Here is a 26617-nt window from a genome sequence, read left to right on the forward strand (position 1 = left end):
TTAACAGAATAAAAATAATATGAGTATGTAGCAAATTGTATAGATTTTAGATTTAGAGTTCTAGTCAAGCTCTATTATTCTATAGATATTTTACAAACTTTCAAAATATCATTATTCCTAATATCTTTATAATGAAAGGATAATAGGTTTTTTAGATTTCTGATAAAGCAGGCCTCAAAGTCAAAAGACTGTATCTTTTCAGGGGAAGAAATTGACTATTTCTAGCCATAATTTCAAATCAAATCAAATATATTGTATGTACATAAGGACACCAATGAACTAACAGGGTTTTCTAGCTATCTGGCTTCACAGTAATATATTACTATTAGTTTGAGAAAATGATAGCTAGATTTATGGCTTAATAAATACAGTAGCATCTATTATTTCTGAACACATGTATACGTCATTTCCATTTCTATTAATCACAAAACAATTGTGCAAATACAGGTTTAATCAGAGAGCTAAGTGACTTGCTCAAGGTCATCTAGCTAGTAGGTGGCAGAGAAGTGAGGCACAGACCCAGGTCAGCTCTCTCCACATTATATGTATCACAGTAGCTGTTGATAACTTAGAAATTACAGTTTGACATCCCTTGGCTATTTCAAAGGCATGATTTTGGCAGAACACATATTGCCTATCACATTTGCATATTATCTGAATAACAATCTTTTCATGTTAAATGTGAAAAATAATAACATTGCCTTAATTTAAATTACTGTACAATTTTTGATACATAACAACTGATATTGGGGGTATAATTGCTTCAGACTCAAATGGCTTCTCAAACATTTTTAAGGGAAATACTTCATTACCTCAATCTATTACAGTAACTGTTGAGTATTTTCTGATATATGACCTGTCTTCTTAAGATTTAATTTCACTTTAGGGCTACCAGAAAGAACATGACCTGGAAAATGAAGATAAAAGTTATGATGACTACATAGTAATGAACTAGTTAGGAATCTGTAGAGGAAAAGATTTAGAGACTAGATATCTTTCATTTGGTGATGTCATGTTTCTTTTTCAAAATCATGTTTCTTTTTTTTAAGGCTTAGCCTTAAATATTAAGTCCTAGTTTTTAGACATCTACATTGTGAATCAAGATCAACACCAAAAATACCAGACATTCTTATGAGGTTGCAAAACAACAGTAACCAGCACAACAAAGCTCAACCCGTCTGACCACCACATTTCTGTTTCTCTACAGTTAGGAAATTTAAAAATGATTTTGGAAATGAAATATGTGCTGGTGGAATAGGATTTGAATCATCAAACTATTGTTTTAACTCAAAAAGAATCAGATTATAAATTAACTCATCGTTCACCATTGTCTGGGTCCATTACTTGAGTATGAAGAGCTAATGACATTTTTTTGACACACCTATAGATATTTACTGTCACATAATCCATTTTAGGAGATACCATTCCCACAAAAGTAGAGAGAACTCAGAGTACTTTTATTGGGATGACAATTTGTGGGAGAAAAGATACTGAAACTTTATCAATAACCAAATGTTTATATAGATTTCATGCAAATCAATTACTGACCCTTGACTAAATCAAGGAGCCTTTTTTCATATTTATTTTAAAGTTAGTCTTTCACTTTGTGCTTTAAATTGTTTCAGTAAAATTGTAGGTAAATAATGCTTTGCACCTATCAAATCCAAGTTGTACTTTCATGTGTAAATTTCATATATATTTTAATGCCTACTATTTGCCAGGCACTGTGCTTTATACCTACTACTGGAATATAAATTCCTTGGCTTATATTCTTCCTTCAGCTCTAAATTCTGACAATGCTTGTTAGCATATTTTCTTGTACATAGCAGGTACTTAAATAAGTGCTGAATTAAATCAGAAATGAGAAAAATGTTTATATTGAGGTTTTAATAAAAATAATTTTGAGCTACTAAAGTAAAAGAAAATTCTATCTGTGGACTATATTTAGGGAGGAAAATAGTTAATATTCCATTCATTCCATTTTAAAATTTGGAATAGGAAACATAAGGTGTTGTTCTTAATAAATATAAATGTACTTCTATTTTCCTATACTATAGTCAGTGAAGAGAGATGTCACAGAGTAGGAAGAAAAGGTGAAAAATTTAAAAGAAATGAAGTGATAAGAGATGAAGATAAGGGAGCACAGGCAAGAGAAAGTGATAAGGTTTCTTTACTAAGACATGCAGTGATACAGAGACATGCAATGACACAAGTAAAGAATGATTGAGATCCATGGTAACACCAAAGATAGAGAAATAACTCGCTGAACTCTGCAGTCAACAGACACTTATTGCCCCACTTCAAAGCAGCTCACAAATTTGTAGGAGAGTTGGAGTTATAAAATAACATGTTGTTACAATACAGATGTGTACAAAATGCCAGGGAGCCCCAAGGAGGAAGCAAATCATTGCCAGGACTCAGGGAAGCCTTTATAGAAATTTTTTAGCTAAGTCTTGAAATAGAGAGAGGAGTTAGACTGGTGTCCAGTGGGTTAAATTCAGGCAGAAAATCGATGGTAAAATGATTTTCATGGCTGAAACCTAAGATAAATGTATGACAGTGGAAGGTAAAGAGAAGGAAGTTATAGTAATTGATGCTTAAACACTGTATTTCAGAGTACCTACTCTGTGCCAGTATTCATAAGAAGAGTGGACCGATTATAATTTCTAGGGATAGATAATTTTTAAAAGTTGACTTGGGGATTCTAAGTTACAGATATGGATGAGAATCACTGAGATAGGTCATTGGAAGCCACTGAACATTTTAAAGAGAGGGAATGGCATAATTGGGTCCTTTTTTAGAAAAATAACTCTGGCCTGGAACTTGGTGTATAAGAGTGTGTGTGTGTGTGTGTGTGTGTGTGTGTGTAAAACCCTGAAGAACTGAGTAAGAGGCAAAAGTCTATTGTAACACCAAAAGAAAAAGAGATTTAGATAGGCATAATAAGGAAGAAAATGTTTTTATGCTAAGTTGAGACTATTTGGAAAACTTGGGTTAAACCAATGTCAGATTTAATAACCAAGAGTTATAAATTGTACACTACTTATTGTATTTGTCCCATAGAGCTAATGAACCTAAGTGAAGGGCTTTGGTTGGAGTTGTTTTTTATCCCTATTTTAGATTCTTTATGAGCGCTCACAATTCATAGTCATCTCTGTTAATTGTTTGTAAATTGAAGAATTTACTGGTAAGAAATAGGGTATCATTATTTTGCCAAACCTTTCAATCAGATGAAACCACTTTACCTTGTTTTAGTCACTAAACATTCCTTAAGAATATTCTGTTATTGCTCCTTGGTAAACTGCAAGTTCTTAACAATTGAAGAGAATGGGTAATACATTAAGAAATCAGAGACCTCAGTAAATTTTTGTGTGTTGTTTTCAAAGTCACTTTGATTTTCTCATTAACAACTATTAATTTGCATAAGGTGGTATATTTTATTTGTAAGATAATGTATTTCCAGCTGCTAAAACAAATACCACACAATGGGTTGACTTAAAAAATGAGAATTTATTGGCTTACCCTTTTGAGGCTAGGAGAAATCCAAAATTGAGGCCTCAGTAAAGCAATGCTTTCTCCCCAAAGATTATGACCATCTTTTCTGGGGCTGGCTGCCTGTGATCCTTGGTCTTTGACTTTTCTGTCACATGGCAATGCACATGTGGTATCTTCTATTTTCTCCTCTGGGTTCTCTTGACTTCCAGCTTCCAGCTGCTCCCCTTGGCTTTTCTGTTCATGTGTCCAATTTCCTTTGCTTAAAAGGACTTCAGCCATATTGGATTAAGGCCCAACGTCATTCAGTTTGGGCACATCTTAACTAATAGCATCTTCAAAGTTCCTAGTTTCAAATGAGTTCTCACCGACCAGGGGTTGGGATCTAAATCTGCCTTTTATGGAGGACATGATTCACTCCCCAGTAGCACCTTCTGAACCCCAAAAAGGCATGTCCTTCCCACCTGCAAAATACATTCATACCATCACAGCTTGCCAAAAGCCTTAAGCCATTTTAGAATAATGCTAAGTATAAAGTCTCACCAAAATCAGTTATGGGCATGGTCTGTCCTGGGGCAAAATTTCTCTCCTACGGAACTGTGAAACCTCAAACACAAGTTATCTACCTCCAATATACAGTGGTGGGAAAGGCAAAAGATAAAACATTCCCATTCTAGAAGGAAGAAATTGGAGGCAAAACGGGAGTCATGGGTCTCACACAATTAGAAACCCAGCAGGGCAAACTTCATTAGATCTCAAGGTCTGAGAGCCATCTGTGGCTAGAGGTTTTGTCCCTCTAGGCCTGATGGAGCAGCAGCCCCACCCCTAACAAGTGCTTGCCAGTTCCATGCTCTCCCTGAATAAGGTGTGGCTCTGTCCTCTTTGATCATCAGTTTGGTGGCCAGGATTTCCATGAACTCCATGAATGCCAGGGCAAAGGCCTTACCATTTCCAAGCACTAGGGTGGTGACATTGTCTCTGAAGGTTCACCCCCAACAAGCACAGGCACCAGCCTGCCCTTTTCACATATGTGGGCGGGCCTGTTCTCTTGTCCTAAGGAGATCTTTTTGGTACAGATCTCTGCTTCCCTGGTTCTACCCTTGAAGTCATTCTTTTTTCTATCCTTTCACATTCAACCTATTTGTATCATTGGGTCTGAATTCAACCTTTTTGTATCTTTCTATCTTTTGTCTCTTGTAAACAGCATATAGATTTTGTTTTAAAACCATTCTGCCAATCTGTGTCTTTTGATTGGGAAGTTTAATCCATTAACTTTCAATGTGATTACTGCAAAAGCAGTGCTTAGTTCAACCATTTTATCCTTTGGCTTTTATTTGTCAGAGCTATTCTTTTGTTTTCTCTTTTTATCCTTGTAATAACCATTACTGATAATCTTCATTTCTACACTCTGCTTCAAGCCTCTCTCCTTTCTTTTTTCTTCAGTCAGCAGAACTCCCTTTAATATTTCTTGCAGGACAGGTCTCTGGTTAACAAACTCTCTCAGCTTCTGTTTATCTCTGAATATTTTAACCTCTCTCTCATTTTTGAAGGACAGTTTTGCTGGATAAAGAATTCTTGGCTGGCAATTTATTTTTCTCTTTCAATATATTAAATATATAATACCACTGCTTTCTTGCCTCCAGGGTGTCTGATGAAAAGTCAGCACTTAGCCTTATGTGGCTTCCCTTGCATGTGGTGAATTGCTTTTCTCTTGCTACTTTCAGGATTGTCTCCTCTTTGGCATTTGACAGTCTGATTAGCATGTGTCTTGGAGTGGGTCTGTTCAGATTTATTCTGTTTGGAGTATATTGGAATTCCTGGATTTGCGTATTTATGTCTTTTATTATAGGTTGGGAAATTTTCTACTGTTATTTCCTCAAATATTCTTCCTGGCCTTTTACATGATGTGTATGTTTGAACGCTTTGTGTTGTCACTCATTTTCCTGAGATCCTGCTCAAATTTTTCTATTTTTTTTTTCCATTTGTTCTTTTGTCTGTTTGAATTCAATTGCTCTGTCTTCTAGCTTGCTAATCCTTTCTTCTGCCCCTTCAAATATGCTATTGTGTGTCTCTAGCATATTTTTAATTTCAACTACAGTGTCTTTCATTTCCATAAGATGTTTTCTGTGAATTCTTTGAAATTCTTTATGCTCCCCTAGCGTCTTCTTAACATCCCTTATCTCTTTATCCATCTTGTTGAAATTATTTAGATTTGTTTGAACATCTTTGATTTCTTATTCCAAATTCTGTATCACCTCTGACTTTTTAATGTGATTGTTTGGCTGAGCCATATCTTCTTGTTTCTTAGTTGTCTTGTGATTTTTCATTAGTATCTGAGCATCTGATTATCTTGATAAGATTATTTCAAAAGTTGGTTTTCCTCTCTTCTCTAAGATTCTGTTGTGTTAAAGGTCTTCTCTGGCACTTGATTTGTCAGTATTTCCCAGCCAGAACAGGGCCAGGGTCCCATGCAGGGATGCAGACCAGTTCCATAGGGCCCTGGGGAGAGAGAGGGTCAGGAAAGCAGCTTCCCAAGACTGCACTTTCCCAGCCTTCCCAGCAGATGGCAATCTCTGGCAGCCTATTACCCTAAACATACACAGGTCCGTGGTTTTTTTTTTTAGCCCCCATCTCTTCTGTTTCTGAGTCCGGTGGAAGTAGTGGTACTGTGGTACTGCAGATGCCTGTCCAGAAAGGACCAAGGCTCTGGGACTCTGCTGCCATTTTTGCCGACCAACAGTTGGATCAGTACTGTGCTGCACCCTGCTCTATTCCTGGGTGGGAGGGCTTAGCTGGCTCTCCATTCCACATCAGCCAACCAGGCAGGATCTGGGCTGACCAGAAGCTGTTGGCCTTGAGGGTGGGGTGGATGCTGGGAGCCATGGTGGAGTTCAGTTACTCACCACAGTCACTGTGTATGTGGAAATAATGGAGCTCTGGGCACCTCGGGCTTCTGTGTGGAAGGGTTCAAGGCTGCAAGACCCACAGGGCAACTTCGCCTGCCAACAGTTGGATTAGGACTGTGCCACACCCTCCTCTTTTCCCAGGGGTGGGGTCCCCCTGTCTCTCCCAGTCCAAAGCAGCCAGGTGGTCAAGAATCAGGCCAACCCAAAGCTGCCAGTCTCTGGGGCAGAGAATAGGCGCTGGGAGCCGCAGCTGAGTGCAGTCACTTGTCCCAATTTCTCCATCATAGTTTCTCCATTTCTTCATCCAGCTCTTTCTTGTATGTTGCAAGGGTCCTTCCCTCTTTTCCTGAACTCCTAGACCCACTGCTTTGGACAGTTTCTGCCTGTTCTCTAGGTGTTTTTGGTGGAGGAGTGAGTTCTGCCACTCCTTATTCCACCATCTTCCCAGAAGTGTCATTCTTCTTTTAATTCATCCTTTCTCTGTTCCTTTCAGGCATTGCTTTTGTTCATACAAATTTTGTAAAAACCTTGTTGGCTTGGAGTATAGTTACAGGGAGTTCAAACCATCAGACAGTAGAACTTTCCATAGGTCCTTCTTGAATAACTGCATTTTCAATCCTGACTTCCACTGCAATGGCTGACTGGCTCTGTATTCAGGCACAGCCTTTTCAGCAAACGGCTGTTCAGCTGAACCCTCACATGAAGCCCTGTCCTCTGGGAACTCACTTCCCTAAGGCTCAGGGAGGTCCCTGATAGAGCCACCTCTGGCCCTAGTCTCAGAGCATGCTTCCTGCATAGGCTGGTAACTTTCAAAATCATCAATTTCTGGTTCTTTTGTGCTTAAGATTCAATCCCCAATGCCCAATTTAAAAAATTTAGAAAAAGTAGTATCTAACAGTTTCTCTCTGAGTTGTAAAAAAAAAGTTATACACACACACATGACTAAGATGTGTGGTGCATGTCTCTGTATATGTATGTGCCTAAAATTTATATAAATTATCTAGAAAAAAGAATAATGACTGATTTGAATAATGATTCATTTTGATTGAAATCTCTGAACTTCACCAGTTTATAACTCGAGTGAATGTGGTATGAACTTGTTTTTCCCTGTATGTATTTCCTATTTAAAAGAAGGGGTCTCCAGTAACTCATCTTGAGAAAGAGCTCATCTCTATCATCTAAAGGAATATTTTCAGTTCATATAAAATTATGAAGTATATGTTTTCTAGCTATTGAAATTGCCTATCCTATTATAAACCAGCATCTAATTCCTGAAACATCTTAGAACCGGATTAGAGGCACTCAAAAATTTTCAACCTGAAATTTGTATATAATGTCCCAGTGAAAAACAGACTCATCCTAACTTTTTGAGGAGTAGAGAAATAAGAGAAAAAGAATATTTCTCTCTTTCTTTCTTCCTCCTTCCTGTCTTTTTTAATTATTTTTTTTTAGAAGACATTAAGAAGTTTTGATAAAAAGGAGTATCCGGTACTAAAGATATTATTTTGACAGTTTTAAAGGTGAGGAAAATAAAAATCAGTAAAGTTAACTGACTTTCCACATGCCACAGATGGTAAGGAGTGGAGTTATGCTGCAGACTCTTCTCATTTTCTATTTCTATTCATAATACCATATTAAAATATTACTTTCTTCCCCAAAATGTTAGTAAAAAAGTACAAAACCCATAATACTGTTACCATAATGATATAGCTCTATTTAATAACTTCCTTAGAGATCTGTGTTTCTGATCTGGGGGACAGTCTTAAGGTATAAGAGCTGTTATTCCTACTGTGAGAAATAACAATCTATTTTGATGGTTTTTAACTCTTTTTTTTTTTTTTGCATTAAAAGCTCCTTTGAGAATAAAGATTATGAATATTCTCACAAAAACATATATACAGTCATGTAGACAAAATTTTGCATACTATTTAAATGTTCATTTTTGGAAATATAATCAACTAGACAAAGGGAACTACCTAGAAGTAACATATATAATAAACTTTTTGTTCTACATGTAAGATTTTTTTTCTCTGAAGTAGATTTGTTAGGTGCGAAAGTTAAAAATCCTCACCTAAATGGTATGAAATAAGATGGATAAGATTAAGTTTACTTTAACAATCAATTTCAGTACTATTTAAATCATGTTAACTCTTAAAGAAAATATGGGTACACAAACACTTGAAAAATTCTAATTATGCTTTATAAAGGAAAATAATTAGAATCTCACAATTTTCTCTTAAACTCACATAGTATGTGTTATAAATGTAAGGCTTTCAGCAGAAATTTGGAAAAACTTAAGACTTTATAATCTTGACCAAAACAAAAAACATAAAAGACATTCCACAAAATTTAATTCTTTTTTTAAAAAAATGACATTCACTTTTTATGAAATAAAAGAGGTTTCACCATCCCTGCCAAGATCTTGGGTAATTGTGCAGCAATAACTTCAGACATCATCTCTGGGAATTCAACACACAGTGCTCGGGACTGGATAAATGTATTCAAGCAGTACAGATGAAGCTGTTTGACAAGCTGTTGGTTTAACAAATGGATAAGAAACAGATAAAGAAAGAATAAATTCTTATGCTATTCAAACATGGCAACTTATTTTTCTAACAATATAAATATTTGTCAAAATGTTTTTTTCTTCTGACCAAAATGAAAATAGTGTCCCCTACTCCCTAGAATAATTCCTAAAATATTACATACACATTATGAAACATTTTGATGATATGGAAAGATTTAAAGAAGTGAAACTTAGTTATAGTCCCTCATGATGACCAATGTGAACATTTTGGTGTATTTCTTTCAAATTTCTTTTTTCTTTTTATACATATAGACAGACATATCCAAGTATACACACACAACTAATATATATTTCAAAAATGCAATCATTTCATAAATTCTATTTGCTAATTTGGATTTTTCACTTAGCAATATATTGACTCTTCCCATGCCAATAAAAACAACCCAACATAATTCATTTTAAACCTAATTTTTATTTTTCTCAAAGTAACTCTTGTACATAATTTTAAAAAGTCAAATAACACTGCAAGACTTATAACAACAGAAACAGCAACATCAACACAATAAAACCCAATAGTGTCCTGATTTACTTCTTTCAATTCTTATTCCAGCTCCCCAAACTTTTTTAGGTTTGTTTTCCAATTTTGACATTATTGATTAGCTTCTTAGCTTTTGAATACATCTCCTCACCTCAACCGCCTACCCTTTTCCTTTCCCTCTCCCCTTTCTTTAAATTAATTATATTATTTAATAATTTAAATTAGATTATTATTAATAATATTATTAATTATATTCTTTAAATTAATTTTGGCTAAATCAGTAACTAGGATTTACATTATAAAAATTATTTCTATTTCCTGCTGGATTGCATTTCCTTTCTTATATGTCTTGTTTTTTATTTTGTAGAGATAAGCAACTTGGTTTTTGTTTGCTTTGTTTTCTCTATATTTATCACAAATCCATAGCCAAATTCTCTTCATCTCAATATGACCATACATATCAGTAATTTCTCAGTTCTACCTTGTTTGGAGCTGGTATCCTAGAACTCTGTATTACTGCTCCAATCTAGGTTAATTATTATTCTCCAAAGTTACTGTCCTGGGACACCCCTCTGCATGTCTTCGGTTAGATACTTCACTTCTTCGGATAGATCCTTCGCTTCTTCGGCTTATTGTACTGTTTTGTTGTAAGGCATTCTCTGGTAGTCCTTGGGAAAGGCTGCATTTGAGGTAAACTCTTTGCAGCCTTGTATGTCTGAAAATACTTTTATGCTGCCCTCAAATGTGTTTACAGGTTTGTCTGGGTATAAAATTCATTGAATATGTTTTTTTTTTTGGGCCCATCAGAATTCTGAAGGCAATGCTCCATTGTCTTCTGGCTTCCAGTGTTGCTGTTGAGAAGTCCAATAATTATTTGTATGCGACTTGTTTTATTTTTTAATCTTCATTGGGTATTTTAGGATATTCTCTTCATTCTTTGTATGCTGAAATTTTACAGTAATGTGCTTTGATATCTCTTCTCTCCAATTTTACATGTCTTCATCTTTTTTTTTTCCCCACTTTTTTTCTGGGAGTTTCCTTAGCTTTATATTTTAACTTTTCTATTGAATTTTAAATTTCTGCTCTTCTATTTTTAATTATTGAAGAATGTTTCTTGTTTGCTAAATGTTCCTCTTTTTTTAATGTTTTCTATTCTTGTTCATAGATACAATATCATTCTTATTTCTGAGGATCTTAACAGTTTTGAAGCTTTCTTCTGTTCTCTGCACTGGAACTTTTTCCTTTAAGTTACTCTTTTTTTCTTTTTTTTTTTTTTTTTTTGGTTTGTTTTGCCTTCTGCCTGTCATTTTAGAGGCTTTACTCAAATGGCTCAAAATCCTTGGCTGTCTGTTTATATTTATGAGTAAGGCTTAAAAAGTTGACCAAAAGTTATGTGTGTATGCACATGGGAGAGCACATGTGTGTATGTTGGGGGCAAGAAAACCTTTTCATTAGGAGAGCCCCTGTCAGTATCTATAGGTCTTTCTCTTGGGTTTGGTAAGGATTCCCATCAGGGACCCTCTAATCCTCTGTCAGGGGATAAAACTCTACAGTTATTCTGGGATCAAGCAGGAGAAAAGGGCTGAGGTCTCTCAATTCAGTATGAAAATTTTTACCAAGTCCGCTATTTAAATATAGCATCTTAACTCCCACTCTCAGGACCCTGAGTTCAGAGCCTCCCTGGTTCCTATTATCCACATAGAAAACCTTCAGTCTTCTGCTGAGTTGGGGAGGGAGTAATTACTTAGCCCTTCAATATGGGTGTGGGGACCTGGGGTTACAGCTGTTCATTACACAGACTTTTAATAGTCCTTTTCTTTGCAGCTCCCATTCAATTTTTTAATCTTTTTGGGCTTCTGCTGTTTGAATTCTTCTGTTTCTTGCTGGCTCCCCCTTTTAGGTCTAAACTTCAGCTTTCTTTGTTCTGTTAACACAGTTTTGCCACTTGACCATATGCTTTCTACATCCCAAATTTTTTATCTCTGTTATCCTCTCCCTTCTTTATCCTGGTGAGTAGGGAGATTTTTTATGCCTTTACAGTTGTTTTAGAGTAGTTTCTGGACATAGTAGCTATAAAAGTTGTATTCAGTTGACTAACCAATATATATCCTACTTTATTAATCCATTTCTGGGGCTGGGCATTTCTAGTTTTTTATCTTCTCTATTATAAGCAAAGCTGTGTTGAAAAACTTTTATATAAGTATATAAATCTTAAATACTTTCCAGATTATTTTTGAAGATAAATCCTAAAAATTAGAAAGTTGAAAAGCATGCCAATTTTGACTTTTGCTATATTTTACCAGATTGTTCATCAGCAATGTTCTTAATTTGCAGTTTCTTCCAAAATATAGTATGAGAGTCTTATTTTCCACATTCACACCTTTGCTTTTCCTGTAGTATACAATCTCCTCTTGCTTAGGCAACAATACTTGAGAACAGATTCAGGAAAATGTATCACAATCTCTCTCAGCCAGTAAATTACCCCCAGAATGTGAAGATACTACTTAATCAAAGGATAAGTGGGTGACCTACATGAAAAATGAAAAATCATAATATAAATTCTGAGGACCCTGGTACAAATACTCTTTTAAAACATTAATATAAATATGAATTTGAAGGAGCCATATAAATTAAAATTTATGTTTAACATTTAAAAAGTTACAGAAATTCAGAGAATAATCATTGATATATTCTAGAAAACACTTACATCATGCAAGTTATCAAGAAGTTTTGTAAGTTGATAGAAACGCTGTGAGCTAGAGACAACTCCTTTTTGCCTCAAACCAATTGCTTTGATAAGCTCTCTAATGTAGCTTGATCTCATCTCTTCAAATTGGTTTTGACTTCTTAGTCCTTCCAAAGGAACTGTAAGAAGATAATTACAAGGGGCCATTACATTTAAAAAGATGACTCTAGCAGTTTATAGTATACCTAAATGTCTGAGTTATATAACGATGATTTCTTCTGGTATGTAATGCTAGATACAAGCATCATAACTAGGAAAGAGAGCATTATTGGCAGCATTAGGACATGTAAGCTTATAGTTCACTAGAAAGAAGACTATAACAAGAACAACTAGGTGAGTTAAGGAACAATTTTGACACCTATTTTAGAGCTGAATCCGTAGATTATACATTTAACTTAGCGCATGTTCAAAAGTTCATCTGATCTTATTTTATAATCCTGCCTCAAATACTTGGTTTGATTTAGTTGATAACTACAAGTGTGTTGGCCTTTTATTTTCTTTCTTTTTACCAAATGCTTGGATGAAAAAGGACAGACAAATAACAGGGTATTTCTAAATGTCCAGATATTTTTATATCTGCAACCCCAAGATGTTAGGTTCATATTCACATGAAATATTAACTATGTCTACTAAAATACAATATACTTGTGTGAATCACAAACTAAAAAAATATCCCATGCAGGAGTGACATCCTCAACATGGCAACAACGTAAGACAGCCACTGAAAATCGCTACCCAGAGATTCAGTAAAAAAGGGACAGCTCTCGCATGCTTAGAACTCTGGAGGAAGGTAAAGATTGGAAAGGGATCCCACGAACAACTGAACTGAAGAAAGAGGAAGATATCAGGTAGGAACGTTTTATCCCGGACTGGTTGGTTCTCTTCTCTCCCTCTCACTCGGTCCCACACAGCTTAGGAAGTGACCAGAGGCAGTGGCTGGGATCCCTCCCACTTCCCACCAGGAAATCCATCTCACTGCAGGGAGATGGATCTCCATGTATATCCAGACACAAAGACCCAAATCCACAGAGACCCAAGGAAAGAAGCTGCAGAGGAGTGATGAATAACAAAAGGACCCCAAGGAGGAGCTTCCAAAATGGAGGATTAGGGAAGAAACAGAAAAACCTACTTCTGTACCCAAAACAGCAAGTAGCCAGGCAGAAACTGTCCAAGTCAACTGTGTGAGAACCTGGGGCAGGTGAGGACATTTCAATGGCCAGGTAGGTACAGGATGAAGAGACTGAGAAAATGTGAGCAAAGACTGTAATTCTGGCCATGGCTCCTGGTGCCCATCCCCCACCCTTGAGGGGAGCAGCAACAGATGGCCCAGCCCTTGCCTGGGGGATGGCTGAAGACTGGGGCAGCTGTGGGAGTCCTCTGCCTAAAATGCAGAGGGGGACACAGCCCAATACTGTGCCAGATATTGGCAGGCAAAGTGAGAAAACAGGATCCCACAGGTCGCATGCTACTGGGCTTCATGATTTAACCTGCTTCAGAAGAGGAATAAGTAACCTCAGAGTGCCATCTTCTGGGCAGGCTGGAAAGTGCAGGGGAAAAAAGAAGGGCCTTTTGGAGCCTTTCCAGACTCTATCACAGGCCTACTGGAGCTGATCTAGGTCCCCTCCACAGGTACCTGGCCCTATTGTGACTGGGTAACACTGATGACCCAATGGTCCTAATACAAACCCAAGCAACAACTAAATCCTAGGCAAGAGAGAGAAACTGACCTTCAGAATAGACCCATCAAGATAATCAAATGACCAGATATCAGCAAAAACCCAGAAGGCCTACTAAAACTCAAGAAGATATAGCCCAAAAAAAACAAATTAAAAAGTAGGAGGAGACACAGAATTTGGAACAACTAATCAAAGATATTCAAACAAATCCCCTAAACAAATTCCCCAATGAGATGGAAAAAGAAATAAAGGATATTAAAAAGTCACTAGGTGAGCATAAAGAAGAATTTCAAAGAATACATAGAAAAATAACAGACCTTACGGAAATTAAAGACACTACAGATGAAATTAAAAATATACTAGAGACATACAACAGCAGATTTGAAGTGGCAGAAAAAAAGAATCAGCTAGCTAGAAGACAGACCAACCAAATTCAAGCAGACAAAATAACAAATGGAGACAAAAATTGAAAACTTTGAGCAGGGCCTCAGGGAAATGAGTGACAACACAAAATGTTCAAACATACACATCACAGGTGTCCCAGAAGAATAGAAGGGAGAAGGGGAAAGGGTCAGGAAGGATATCTGAGGAAATAATGGATGATAATTTCCCAACTCTTATAAAAGGGTTGCAAATCCAAGAAGCCCAACATACTCCAAACAGAATAAATCCAAATAGACCCACTCCAAGACACATACTAATCAGATCGTCAAATGCCAAAAAGGAGAGAATACTGAAAGCAGCAAGAGAAAAGTGTTTCACCACATATAAGGGAAGCCACATGATGCTAAGTGCTGACTTCTCATCAGACACCATGGAGGCAAGAAAGCAGTGGTACAATATATTTAACATAATGAAAGAGAAAAACTGCCAACCAAGAATTCCTTATCCTGCAAAGCTGTCCTTCAAAAATGAGGGAGAGTTTAAAATATTCAGAAATAAACACAAGCTGAGAGAGTTCATTAACAAATTGTTAAGAATCTGCTTTATAAGACATACTAAAGGGAGTTCTGCTGGCTGAAAAAAATAAAGGAGAGAGAGACTTGGAGGAGAGGATAGAAATGAAGATAATAAGTAAGGGTTACTAAAAGGATAAAAAGAGAATAAAAAAGATAGATCCAAAAATAAAAGCCAAAGGATAAAATGGGTGAAATAAGTACTGACTTTACAATAATAACATTGAATGTTAATGGATTAAACTCCCCAAATAAAAGACACAGATTGGCAGAATGGTTAAAAAAACTGATCCATCCATATGTGCTGTTTACAACAGACTCATTTTAGACCCAAAGATACAAATAGGTTGAAAGTAAAGGGCTGGAAAAAGGTGTTCCACACAAGCAATAACCCAACAAAAGCTGGGGTTGCTATACTGATATCAGACAAAATAGACTTTAAATGCAAAAATGCTATAAGAGACAAAGAAGGACACTATATATTAATAAAAGGGGCAATTCACCAAGAAGAAATAACAATCACAAATATTTATGCATCTAATCAAGGTGACCCACAGTATATGAGGCAAACACTGGCAAGACTGAAGGGAGTAGTAGATGTCTCTACAATAATGGTGGGAAACTTTAACACTCCACACTCTTCAATAGATAGAATATCTAAACAGAGGATCAATAAGGAAACAGAGGACGTAAATAATATGATAAATGAACTAGACCTAACAGACATATATAGAACATTGAACCCCAAAACAGCAGAATATGCATTCTTCTCAAGTGCTCATGGAATATTCTCTCCAGGATAGACCACAAACTGGGGTGCAAAAAAGGTCTTAATAAATTTTAAAGATTGAAATTATAGAAAGCCCTTTCTCTGATCATAAAGGAATGAAGCTGGAAATCAATAGCAGCTGGAGAACCGGAAATTTCACAAATATATGGAGGTTAACATGCTCTTAAAGAAACAGTGGATCAAAGAAGAAATTGCAAGAGCAATCAGTAAATACCTTGAGACAAATAAAAATGAGAACACAACATCAAAATTTATGGGATGCAGCTAACACAGTGCTGAGAGGGAAATTTAAAGCTCCAAATGCCTACAGTAAAAAGAAAGAACTAAAACCAAAGACCTAGCTGAACACCTGGAGGAACTAAAGCAAGAACAGCAAACTAATCCCAAAGCAAGCAAAAGGAAAGAAAGAAACTTTAAAACAGAAATAAATGAAATAGAGAGAGAGGAAAAAAAAACATAGAATCAATAAAACCAAAAGTTGGTTCTTTGAGAAGTTCAATAAAATTGACACTTAGCTAGACTGCCAAAGACAAAAAGAGAGAAGATTGCAAATAAAATCAGAAACCAGAGAGGGATCATTACCACAGATCCCAAAGAAATAAAAAAGATCGTAAGAGGGTACTCTGAACAAATGTATGCTAACAAACTAGACAACTTAGATGAAATGGACAAAAATCCCAAGCAAATTAAATTTGATAAGTACATGAAAATTGCCATATTTTATGTAAATGTTGTGGGGTTATCTTTCCAAGTTCTGATGTTTCCTTCTCTTAAAGAGGGAACTCTATCTAACCATTCTGTAAAAAGAAAACACTAGGCAGGCATAGTCCATCTTCTTCCGTTTGTTTTGGGAGTGAGCTGTCCAACTGTTGCTCATGTTGTCCTGTGCACTGCCTGTGTCCTAGGTTCAATAATTACCGGTAACAAAGGTGTCAGATGTAACCATAATGCCTTACTGCTTTCTTTTATATCTCAATTGGTTCAGAACCTGGTCTAGGAAGAGAGATGCTATTTTGGTCCCCTTTAAAGACATAACAATATTCTTATCAGAATCAAAACAAAACAAAAGATTCTAACTTTCTTTAATGAGTCATTATGAAAATGATTTAAAAAATTACCATGATGTATATTAAAAAAGACATGGAGGCAGGACATTTTATTTTTATGCATATGCTAAACTATTTTAACAAGGGAGCTTCAATAATTAAAAAACAATTAAGGCTAAGTTTTTATCAGCAGATACTTCCATTTCAACCTATTTTTAATATGCTGAAGTTAGATACTGTACCAAATTGATTTTAAATTTATCCACACAGAGTACCTGCTAAATTTCTGACTGTGACAGGACACATACTTAGAGCCAGACTGCTTTATTTTTAGATAGCCTGATCAATGTCAGATAGGTACTAGAATGGCTGGAAAACTGTCTGACTCTGGGTCTGGTGAAACGAAGCTGGCCGTGTAGCAGGGTAGCAGATAAGGGGAGGTCAGGGGAAAGGCTGGACAAGCCACAACAGCAACAATGGCAGGTATATGCATAGCTCCCAGCATCTTCTGATTCTGCATCCCCCAAATACAGGGATCCTACAAATGCAACTGCAGAACTTAAAGTATATTCTCACTGTAATCTTGTTCCTACTTTAGGGGTTATATTTTGAAAAATACTACATTGTCAAAAATTGAGGAACCATAGAAGGTGGGATGTTAGGAGAAAAGCAACAAAAGTGGCTGTATATATTTTTAAAATACAATAAATAAAAGTTCTGGAAGACATTCACTTAATAAACAAGAGAGTCACTTGTGTTAAAACATGTTCTAATTAATTATAGCCCATCTCCTCGATGACTTTCTTCAATACATATAAAATCTATATTACTGTTGAGAATATTTCTGAATCAGCCTTTAGGCTGGAAGTGTATTATTTTTTACATTTATGTTTTACCCACTTTTATTCCTTGACAATATTCTTGTGCCCAAAGATCATTCTCCTACACCCTGTCTTCTATTAAAATAGTCCAGTAAAAAACTCATGGTCTATATGAAGAAGGAGTAATACTTGTCATTTTTTCTGTTGTTTAAGAAAGTGCATGTATAAAAAAGATTGAGATCTTTGAAATTTTAATTTACAAATGCTTTATCTTACTACCATAGTTGATGACATATTATTAAGTACTTGGGTTGTATAAGGTGTATTCAGATATACTTCTCATGAAGCAATTTTGTAGTCTCTATTTTTATATCTTCTATTCTACTACTGGACTCTCTTACCTGAAGTTTAATAACACTAGATTTAAAGATATGGTTATCAGTTCTCTAAGCCTTATGCCAGGGTCAAAAATCTCTGAACTACTCTAATCAGCATTAAGATATACATGAAATCAAATAATTGCTCTTTAAAACCTAGCTTAGGCTAGTACTATTATTGGTGAATTTGGAAACCTTGCCTACTTTAGACTTCTCATGTTAATTTTGAGATTTTTCTACTGTGCATATGAAGTCAAGATGCTTGAAGAATATAATAAAGTAACGCTGGTGCCAGAATTGTCAATAGTAAAGTCGAGAAATGATTTAGATTATATGGGCATATGGCAGGTCTTCCCAAGTCCACCTGTAAATCTTTGTACAGATGCAAATATTCACTAAGGATATAATGTGCAGTATATAATAACTTTAATTTTTACTACTGAAGAGAAATTACATGGAATTAAGAGGTTATTTAAAACACACAAAAAGTAACACTGTGGAACCATACAGCAGGTTGGACTGTAGAAGTCAAACTGGCAGGGAGAGGAAGAGGCTGGCTGCTTATTCACAAGGAAATGAAAGGACCCTGGGTCAAATTTTTCTTTCTACAAAAATGTGAATTTGGTCTGTGCAAGGGCACAAAAGTAACTTTTAACCAGTGCTTCAATTGGAAACTGGACAGAAAGCCCCAACTACTTATCCCATCAAATTGATAACCACTTTCCACTCTCCAGAACTTGGAGCCTCAGTTGTGGTGACAAACAACTTTACATAAGATCTTCTTTGGAATGCTAAGTATCCCATTTCTGTGTTCCTTCAGTACAGCTCAAAACACCCAATTCACTAAGACTGAATTCTGTCATTCTTTTAATGCTTTCTACATCCTTTCCTTGACTTGCACGCCTGTAATACTTCCTAACTCTTCCTCTGTGCCCCCTTGTAGCTATATTTTGTGATTAAACAAATTCTTTACATTCTCAACCTTTCATAAAAGCCTTCTATTTCCTTCCCTTAACCTAAATTTGGATCGTCCTTAAGAAGACTCCTGCTCTTGCTGCGCTCTGGAGTTCTTTTCTCCTGACTTGACTAGGTGGTGGAGGGAGAAGGGAGAGGACATAGAAGGCTCAGCGTCCTCTGGGCTCTTGACTGCTGCTTCCACTCCTAGTTGAGCCTGGTGCAAAGATTTTCTCTTTCTAGAGACTTTTTACTCTGGCAGTACCACCCTCCACCCTCCTTTGTTGTTCTCATCTACTGTTGACTTTCTGGTTCTTGCTTTATTTCATCACGAACTTTGCCTTCCCTGAGGGATTTCTGAGTCTAGTGGACCTCACACCTGACACCCTGGCCACCCAGCCTTTTGAGCTTCTCAACTCCAAATGTCCTAAACATTAACTATTCTTCGGCATCCATGGAGACACACCCTAGACTTTATCGCTACCTGGAATTCTTTCATCTATGAAATCGTTTTATGTTTTATTTTCTTATTAAGAAAACATATGTTTATTGTAGAATATTGGATAATGAAGCACAAAGAACAAAATTACCTATAATAATAAGAAACATTATTATTTACATTATTTTGGTGTATTTATTTCCAGTTTTATAAAAAACTATACTGTATATGAAGTTTTGCATCTAGCTTCTCTTCTTTTTCTAACTTAGCATTATAACATCACCAAAAAGGTTGTATCAATTTCTACTTCTGACCAGCAGAGAATGAGAGTTGCTTGACTAGTCTTTCAACAGTATTTTGTGTTGTTCTCTATCTTTGCTAATTTGATAGCTCAAAAATAGTGTTTTGATATATTAATTTGATATCTTTAATTACAAGTATGATTGAATAATTTTATCTGTGTTTATTAGCCATTTGTGTTTTCTTTTTAATGAACTGTTCATGCCCTTGCCTGTTATTCCACCAGTATATTTGTTTTTCTTTCTGATGGTATGAGCTTTTAATATATTAAGAATATTGATCCTGCTTTTGTTAAGTTTATTGAAATTATTTTTTCCAGTTTACTTGTAAATTTTATAATTGACATACACTTTTTATCTTACGTAATTATATCTCTTTGCTTTGTGTTTTGTGCCATAGTGTTCAAGCTTTCAAAAATCCCACTGAGAAATGAAATATTAATATTTAATATTTTTCATTTAATAAAATTTAAATATAATTAATAAAGTTAATATTGTCATTTTTTTCAACCTTGGTATGGTGTGACTTTTGATAGTGAACTCTTTAATTGCTTTACATTGATGTACAATATGAAGTGATTGTCTAAATAGATTTTCTTTCTCTAAAACTAACCAATTACCCTATATCATGTAATAAAATAATTTCCCAAAGATTTCAACTTTACTAAATAGACTGTGCTGGGTTTTTTTGTTTGTTTGTTTGTTTTTGCTATTATATCTGTAACTCTTAGCAACAAGTATTAAGTACACAGTTCTTCAATTAATATCTACTGAATGGATGAAATAATATATAAAATTCTTATATAGAGAATGACTGGTTTTGGACTTCCTCCTCTGTTTTACAGATCTATATGTCTACTCTACTACCATTAGTGATGTAATTATTATATCTTTCTGATATATTTCAAGATATAGTAAGGCGTGACCTCTTTATTAACTCTTCCTTTTCAAAATGTTCTCAGCTTTTGATTTCTATTTATTTTTCCAGGTGAATTTTAGAAATCATTTTCCTAAGTTCTTAAGAGAATATTGCCATTTAAATGTTCTTTGGAGTTGTGTTAAAACTATAAATTAATTTGCAAACAATTAACATGCTTTCTGTATCTATTCTTCCCATATAGTAGGCCTCTTGATGTATTCAAACCCTATTTTGCATCTCTCAGTCAAGTTTCATTTTCTTCATATAAGTCTCAAATATTTCTAATTAAGATTATTCTGGATACTTTGTTGTAATTTGGTATTGCTTCATTAAATATCCTAATTCCTTCCTGCTGATAGTGGAGAAAGTTGTTGATACTGGAATATTTCTTTTATATCCAACCACTTGGTTATCTATTTTTAATTCTAACAGTGTTGGTTGATTATCTTTAGTTTTCTGGTATAGAGCAATACTATATTCAAATACAATTTTCATTTCCTCCTTTCCAATAGTTGTAGCTCTCATCTCTGCCTCTCATTTGGAATGATTTGATTTCCCCACCATGATTCATTGCATTGTCCATGACATCCAGAAAAATATTAAATAATAATAGTGGTGGCAAATATCATTGTTTTATTCCTGATTTTAATGGGAAAGCCTCTTTTCCCATTATGATGTCAACTGTTAATTTGAGACATTTATCTCTGAAATCTTTAATTCATATTTAATTTATATTTCCAGATATTAGGCACAATTTCCTATTCTAATGGTTATTTCCATTACATTGTCAATTTCCCCATAGGTTTCCTCCTAAATCTTTTAGATCCTTATAGTGTCAATTATCTAAGCAACATGTTCTGGGCAATTTCTTCAGCATCTCTATTACTAGAACCCCCAGCTTCCTTCCTTGCTTCCTTTTTCTTTGGCTGCACTTGTTCTACAAACAAACCTTTAACCTTAAATGAAGCATCTTGTTTTTTCTGAAGCTGTGTCCAGATTGCCAAAAGACAAATCATATAATCTTTTGGATTTGTCATACCATACATTTATGATCTTAACCCTCAGCAGTGTTTTACAGAGAACTGCACTTAATTTAATCAAAGTTAACGGTGTGCTCACAGCAAAGAAAGAGAAATAATTCTTTTTTTTTTTTTAAACCCCCCAACAGATACCCTGCACCTTAACCAGAACTTGCCTTAATTACCCTTGGAAAAAGAATGCCGAAGATAGAAATCAAAGAGAAACCAAAAAGTTTATTCTTTGTTTTTAAGTTTTAAGAGCCCAGATCTTGAATATAAAGAGATGTTTATGAGTAATTTTGACAACGGTGACTGTTGCCATATGTGCTCAACTGAAAAGTTAACTCCTTGTGTGTACATCTGTATGTATACACCATATGTATATCCATGAATCTATGATCACTTCTCTCCATATAGCAGTCATTTCAGACCTTCATAAATGCTCGTCAGGGTTCCCAACCAATCCCCATATCTCCTTCACTCTTAAATATGCATATAAAATTCGTATTTCTGTTGGTTATTGAAGTACTATTTTCCCACTGGGCTGTCAAGAGTTGGAAACAAATAGTAACCAGAAGCTGTTGTCCCTCCACTTAAGTGTTCAGGACCAGAACTTGAACCACTTATCTTCCTTGCTCTAAGAGAAAATGAGGCCTACTCTCATCCTGCCTCATATCCTTTTAATATCAGTCACCAAGACATAATCCCAGGAGATGATGCTCGGTCCTCAAGACTCTCATCTCTGTGCTCCTGGGTATAGCTCCTAAATTTATACCTCCTCTCTCACTCTCTTCCCTAGATTTCAGGAAACTGCCCTAACTATACCATCAACCTTTCTCTGACTACTCACTTTGACCCCTTTACCACAATTTATTGGTATTTTAATTATGGCATCCAGTTTCAGATGTCAGATTCTTGTTGATTCCTAGTCCCCATTTTCAGTGTTTTAAGTTTTTAGGAATCCTTGTAAGTATTTAGCAGCAAGTTGGGAGTCACAGAGTGAGGGCAGTTACCCAGATACCATTTTAAAAATGAACTTTTTTAAAAAAAATATGAAACTTTAATTTTTACTTAATTTTAAAATAACATTTATTGGAAATATTTTAGAAAATATATGAAATGCATAGAAAAATATAAATGACCTGAAATCTATACCCCAATATTTTGGGCATTATATTGAGAACATTCATTTATATCATTCAGAAGTCTTCAAAATTGAACATTGTAATTCTCATATTTCCTCCTACTTACATAGGAAATAGAATTTGTTTTATTTATTATTTGGCATTTGGAATATTTTACTAACCTAAATGATGCTTATGATGAATATTATTATTTCTGATTTTTTTAAATCATAATTAAAATGTATCTTTAGACGTGGAATTACTGACAAAAAAGTATTAATTTTCTTAACATTGTGATATACATTGCCAAACTTCTGACTATTTAACTGTTTTGTGCCCAGTATTGAGTACTGTTATTCAAAATAATCTCTGCTAATTACATGGACCAAAAAAATGTATCTCTTCTGCATTTCTCAAATTATTAGTGAGGTTGAACAATTTTCTTATGTTTATTAGTGATCTGTATTTTTTTTTTTTTTTTTTTTTTTTGGCAGTTTTCTCTTTTGTACTCATTTATCTACAGGGCCTAAAATATATTTTAAATATTTTCCTAAGTTTGTTGCTTAAAGTTTATTTTTTCAATATTTTATCACAGTTTTGCAAGGCTTATTACAGTAAAATACTAGTGCCCAGGCAACCTACCAATTTCCATGCTCCAGTATCAAACACTTTCAAATCTTTTAGCTATTTCTTTCACTAGTTCCCTCTATAGCTTGAATAGCATGCTTATAGTACTGATTCTTGATTTTTTCATTTTTATTTTTAACTTTCCAATATGGAAAATGAGGCTGTATCTCTGTTTCCATACCTCCTTTCCCGGATCTAACATTACAACCATACCACACACACACACACACACACACACACACACACACACACACACACCCTTCCTATTCCTCGTATTTCACACACACACACACACACACACACACACACACACCCTTCCTATTCCTCGTATTTCCAATGTCTTCATAATATTGGTGGTGTCAACATTTGGTGTTTATTTTAGCTATGTAAAATGGTATCACAGTGAAGCCATGTAGCATATATTATGATCTATTTTTTCAGTACAACTTTTTGTTTTCCTAAGAGTTAATAACTGCCATGTTTCTTTGCTTATTTTTTCTAATTCTAATTTCTAATAATAATATCTAATTCATTCTCAAATTCTTCCTCAGTTGTTTAAATCTCTTCTCAATATATTCAGACACATCAATTTCATATTTTTTTGAGATATTTCTTGCAGATCCTTTGATCTGCTCTGATCTTGACTTATTTCTAGTTCCATGGTATGAATTTCATTTTGGATCTCCCTTCAGCTTGGGGATTATCTTTACATTTTATTTGGATATGAGCCCCTGTTTCCTGGATACTATATCCTCTTTCTTGATCTGCTCCTTCATCATGGTGTTTCTTCTCTCTGTTATTCCCTGGGAAAAAGTGCAGGGTTAGATAAGTTTTTTGAGACCTTGCATGTCTGAAAATGTCCTTAGATTATTCTTATACTTAATACCTGTAATTAATAATTTGGATGGGTATAAATTCTTGGTTCAAAATAATTTTCCTTCTGAGTTGGGAAGGCATCACTTTATTGTCTTCTAGTTTCCAGTATTTCTGATGAGTCAAAGTCCATTCTGATTATTGACTCTGTTAATATCTTGTTCTTTCTGGAAGCTGTTGGGATATTCTCCTTCTGCCCTATGTTCCACTATCTCCTACTGATGTGCTGTCTAGTACCTGCTGGGCACTTAATCTTTCAGAGTGGCAGTCATATCATTTAACTGTGCCAGAGTATGTACCAGAACATCATGGGTCAAAGGGCTCACCCAAAGGGCTCACCATTTAATGCCTGTGTGACCTTGAACAAGTTAAAGTAACTTCTCTGTGCCTTATTTACCTCATCAAGTTATTGTTAGGATTGAATAAGTTAAAACATGTGTAAGGCACTTAGAACAGTGCAAGACATGGTCAAGACTCTAAAAAAAATGTTATTTATTATTTGATTCTGAAAATTTTTCTTTAAATTTTTTTTAATGATTTCTTCTCAAGTATTTTGTTCCTATTTTCTAGACCTACTATTTGGATTTTGGACTTCCTGCTTAACTCTGATTTTCCATATTTTTTGTTTTTTATTCTACTTTCTGAGAGATTTTCCAACTTTGTTTACCAGTGCCTCTATTGATTTCTTAACTCTGCTCTCATATTTTTTAATTTCCAAGAGTTCTTTCCTTTTTAAGTATTATTCCTTGTTTATAGCATCTGAGTCTTTGTGGATGCAATATGTTTTGTTTATCTTTGTGGATGCAATATGTTCTGTTTACTTTTTAAGAAGGAATAGATTTTTTACTGTTTTGAAGTTTTCATCTCTCTGGTCTCTGTTTTTTCCAAGGTTTTTTTATTATCTTATTTGTTTTGCTTTTGTCTTTCATGTCAACGGCATCCCTCAGATGTTGGATGTTTGCTTATATTCAAGAGTGGAAAACTAAAAAAACTGATTGGCAGTTCTGTTTGAATGGGTAGTGTATGTCAACTATGGGCTTTCCTGTAAGGCAATCTGGTTGAGCTCTTTCAAAGAGAAACTCTCCTGTCCGAATATTTAGTTCTTTTTCTTTGGGTCTAAACAGAGTCTATACAGAAGAATCTTTCATTCTCCCATCTTGAGAATATAATCCTGGATGACAATTGGTTTAGAGACAGGCAGGGTAAAGAAACGGGGGTGGGGGTGGTGGTTTCTCAACATTTAGTATATAATCTTAATGTTTTCCATAAAATGCTCCCCCCTCCCCCGCAAAAGTGCCCGTAGTTCACCAACCCAGAGACCTTCTATTATATTCTCTCCAGAGAATAAGTCTATAGTCTCTTTCTGAGTTGGAGAGGGAACAGTTGTTTGGTTGGGTGATATATGGAAGAGAGTCTGGGAAGTAACTTCTTAAACAGACCTTTAACAAAACTCACTGTTTTCAACTCCACATTCTCTCTCATTTCGAGAAAAATATGGAAGAGAGTCTGGGAAGTAACTTCTTCTTAAACAGACCTTTAACAAAACTCACTGTTTTCAACTCCACATTCTCTCTCATTTCGAGAAATCACTGATGTCACCAAATCCAGCACATCTAGAGGTTCAGTGATGCATATCGAGCTGCTTCTTGGCCTTCCACACTCCTGGCTTAAGATCCAGCCTTCTTGGTTCTGTGCTTACCAGCTTGTGGCATTTTGTTACTTGATTCCTCTCCCTTCTCTCTAACCTTTTGATTTTATTCCTTTAAAAAATTCCTGTAATAATATTTTAGCATAGTCTCAGAGGGAACAATGTTTAAGTTATGTGTTTGCTGAGGACTGAATCATGTCCCCAACAAAAGGCATGCTCAGGTTTCAATCCCTGGGCCTGTGAACCCATTTGGAAACAGGACCTTTGAAGATGCTGTTAGTTAAGCTGTGCGCAGACTGAATGAGAGTGTGCCTTAGTCCAATATGGCTGAAGTGCTTTTAAGCAAAGGAAATTGGACATGGAAACAGAAAATCCATGGAGAAGCAAGATGCCAGAAGTCGACAGAACCCAGAAGAGAAAGGGAACGATATCACCAAGTGATGGAAAACCCAAGGAGCCCGAAGGATCTCTGGCAACCATTCGCAGAACACCAGAGAATTCAGGGGGAAAAACACCGCCTTGCTGATGCCTCCATTTTGAACTTCCCCTAGCCTCAAAATGTGAGCCAATAAATTCCCATTGTTAAAGTCAACCCATTATATGGTTTTTGTTTTAGCAGCTGGGAAACTAAACAATATCCAATCTGCCATCTTTATATGGGGAAATGTATTTTAATTTTTAATGGCAGACGAGAGGTTTAAGTATTGTCATTAAAATTTTTCTTTGCCATTTTCCCATTGCATTTATTCTTCAAAAGATGAGAAAATCATCTCAGAATAGGGAATGCCTATTTTCCTTCTAGTTTTTTTTTAAATGATTAAAGTGTATGTATTTAACCCT

General features: G+C 35.3%; 1 protein-coding gene and 1 long non-coding RNA gene across 4 annotated transcripts in view; one reads left to right on the forward strand and one right to left on the reverse strand.

The window, feature by feature from the left end:
* Positions 1 to 26617, forward strand: part of LOC119538326 — an 86940-nt gene that overhangs the window by 25061 nt on the left and 35262 nt on the right. Inside the window, exon 4 of one of the 2 annotated variants that reach the window (XR_005217543.1) lies at positions 12892 to 12950. The exons of the other annotated variant lie outside the window; for it this stretch is intronic. This is a non-coding gene — a long non-coding RNA (uncharacterized LOC119538326). Of the gene's footprint in view, positions 1 to 12891; positions 12951 to 26617 lie in introns of those variants that run through there. 2 annotated transcript variants of the gene reach the window in all.
* Positions 8662 to 26617, reverse strand: part of PGR (progesterone receptor) — a 113119-nt gene continuing 95163 nt past the window's right edge. The window contains exons 7-8 of one of the 2 annotated variants that reach the window (XM_037841194.1): positions 12171 to 12328; positions 8662 to 8930 (exon numbers count right to left, since the gene is read on the reverse strand). In XM_037841194.1, the coding sequence (XP_037697122.1) occupies positions 8775 to 8930; positions 12171 to 12328 (314 nt within the window). In that variant the 3' untranslated portion in view covers positions 8662 to 8774. The remainder of the gene's footprint in view (positions 8931 to 12170; positions 12329 to 26617) is intronic. The other variant, XM_037841195.1, reaches the window with a different exon arrangement.

The sequence above is a fragment of the Choloepus didactylus genome, chromosome 6 (genome assembly GCF_015220235.1).
Source record: "Choloepus didactylus isolate mChoDid1 chromosome 6, mChoDid1.pri, whole genome shotgun sequence".
NCBI classification, from domain to species: domain Eukaryota; kingdom Metazoa; phylum Chordata; class Mammalia; order Pilosa; family Megalonychidae; genus Choloepus; species Choloepus didactylus.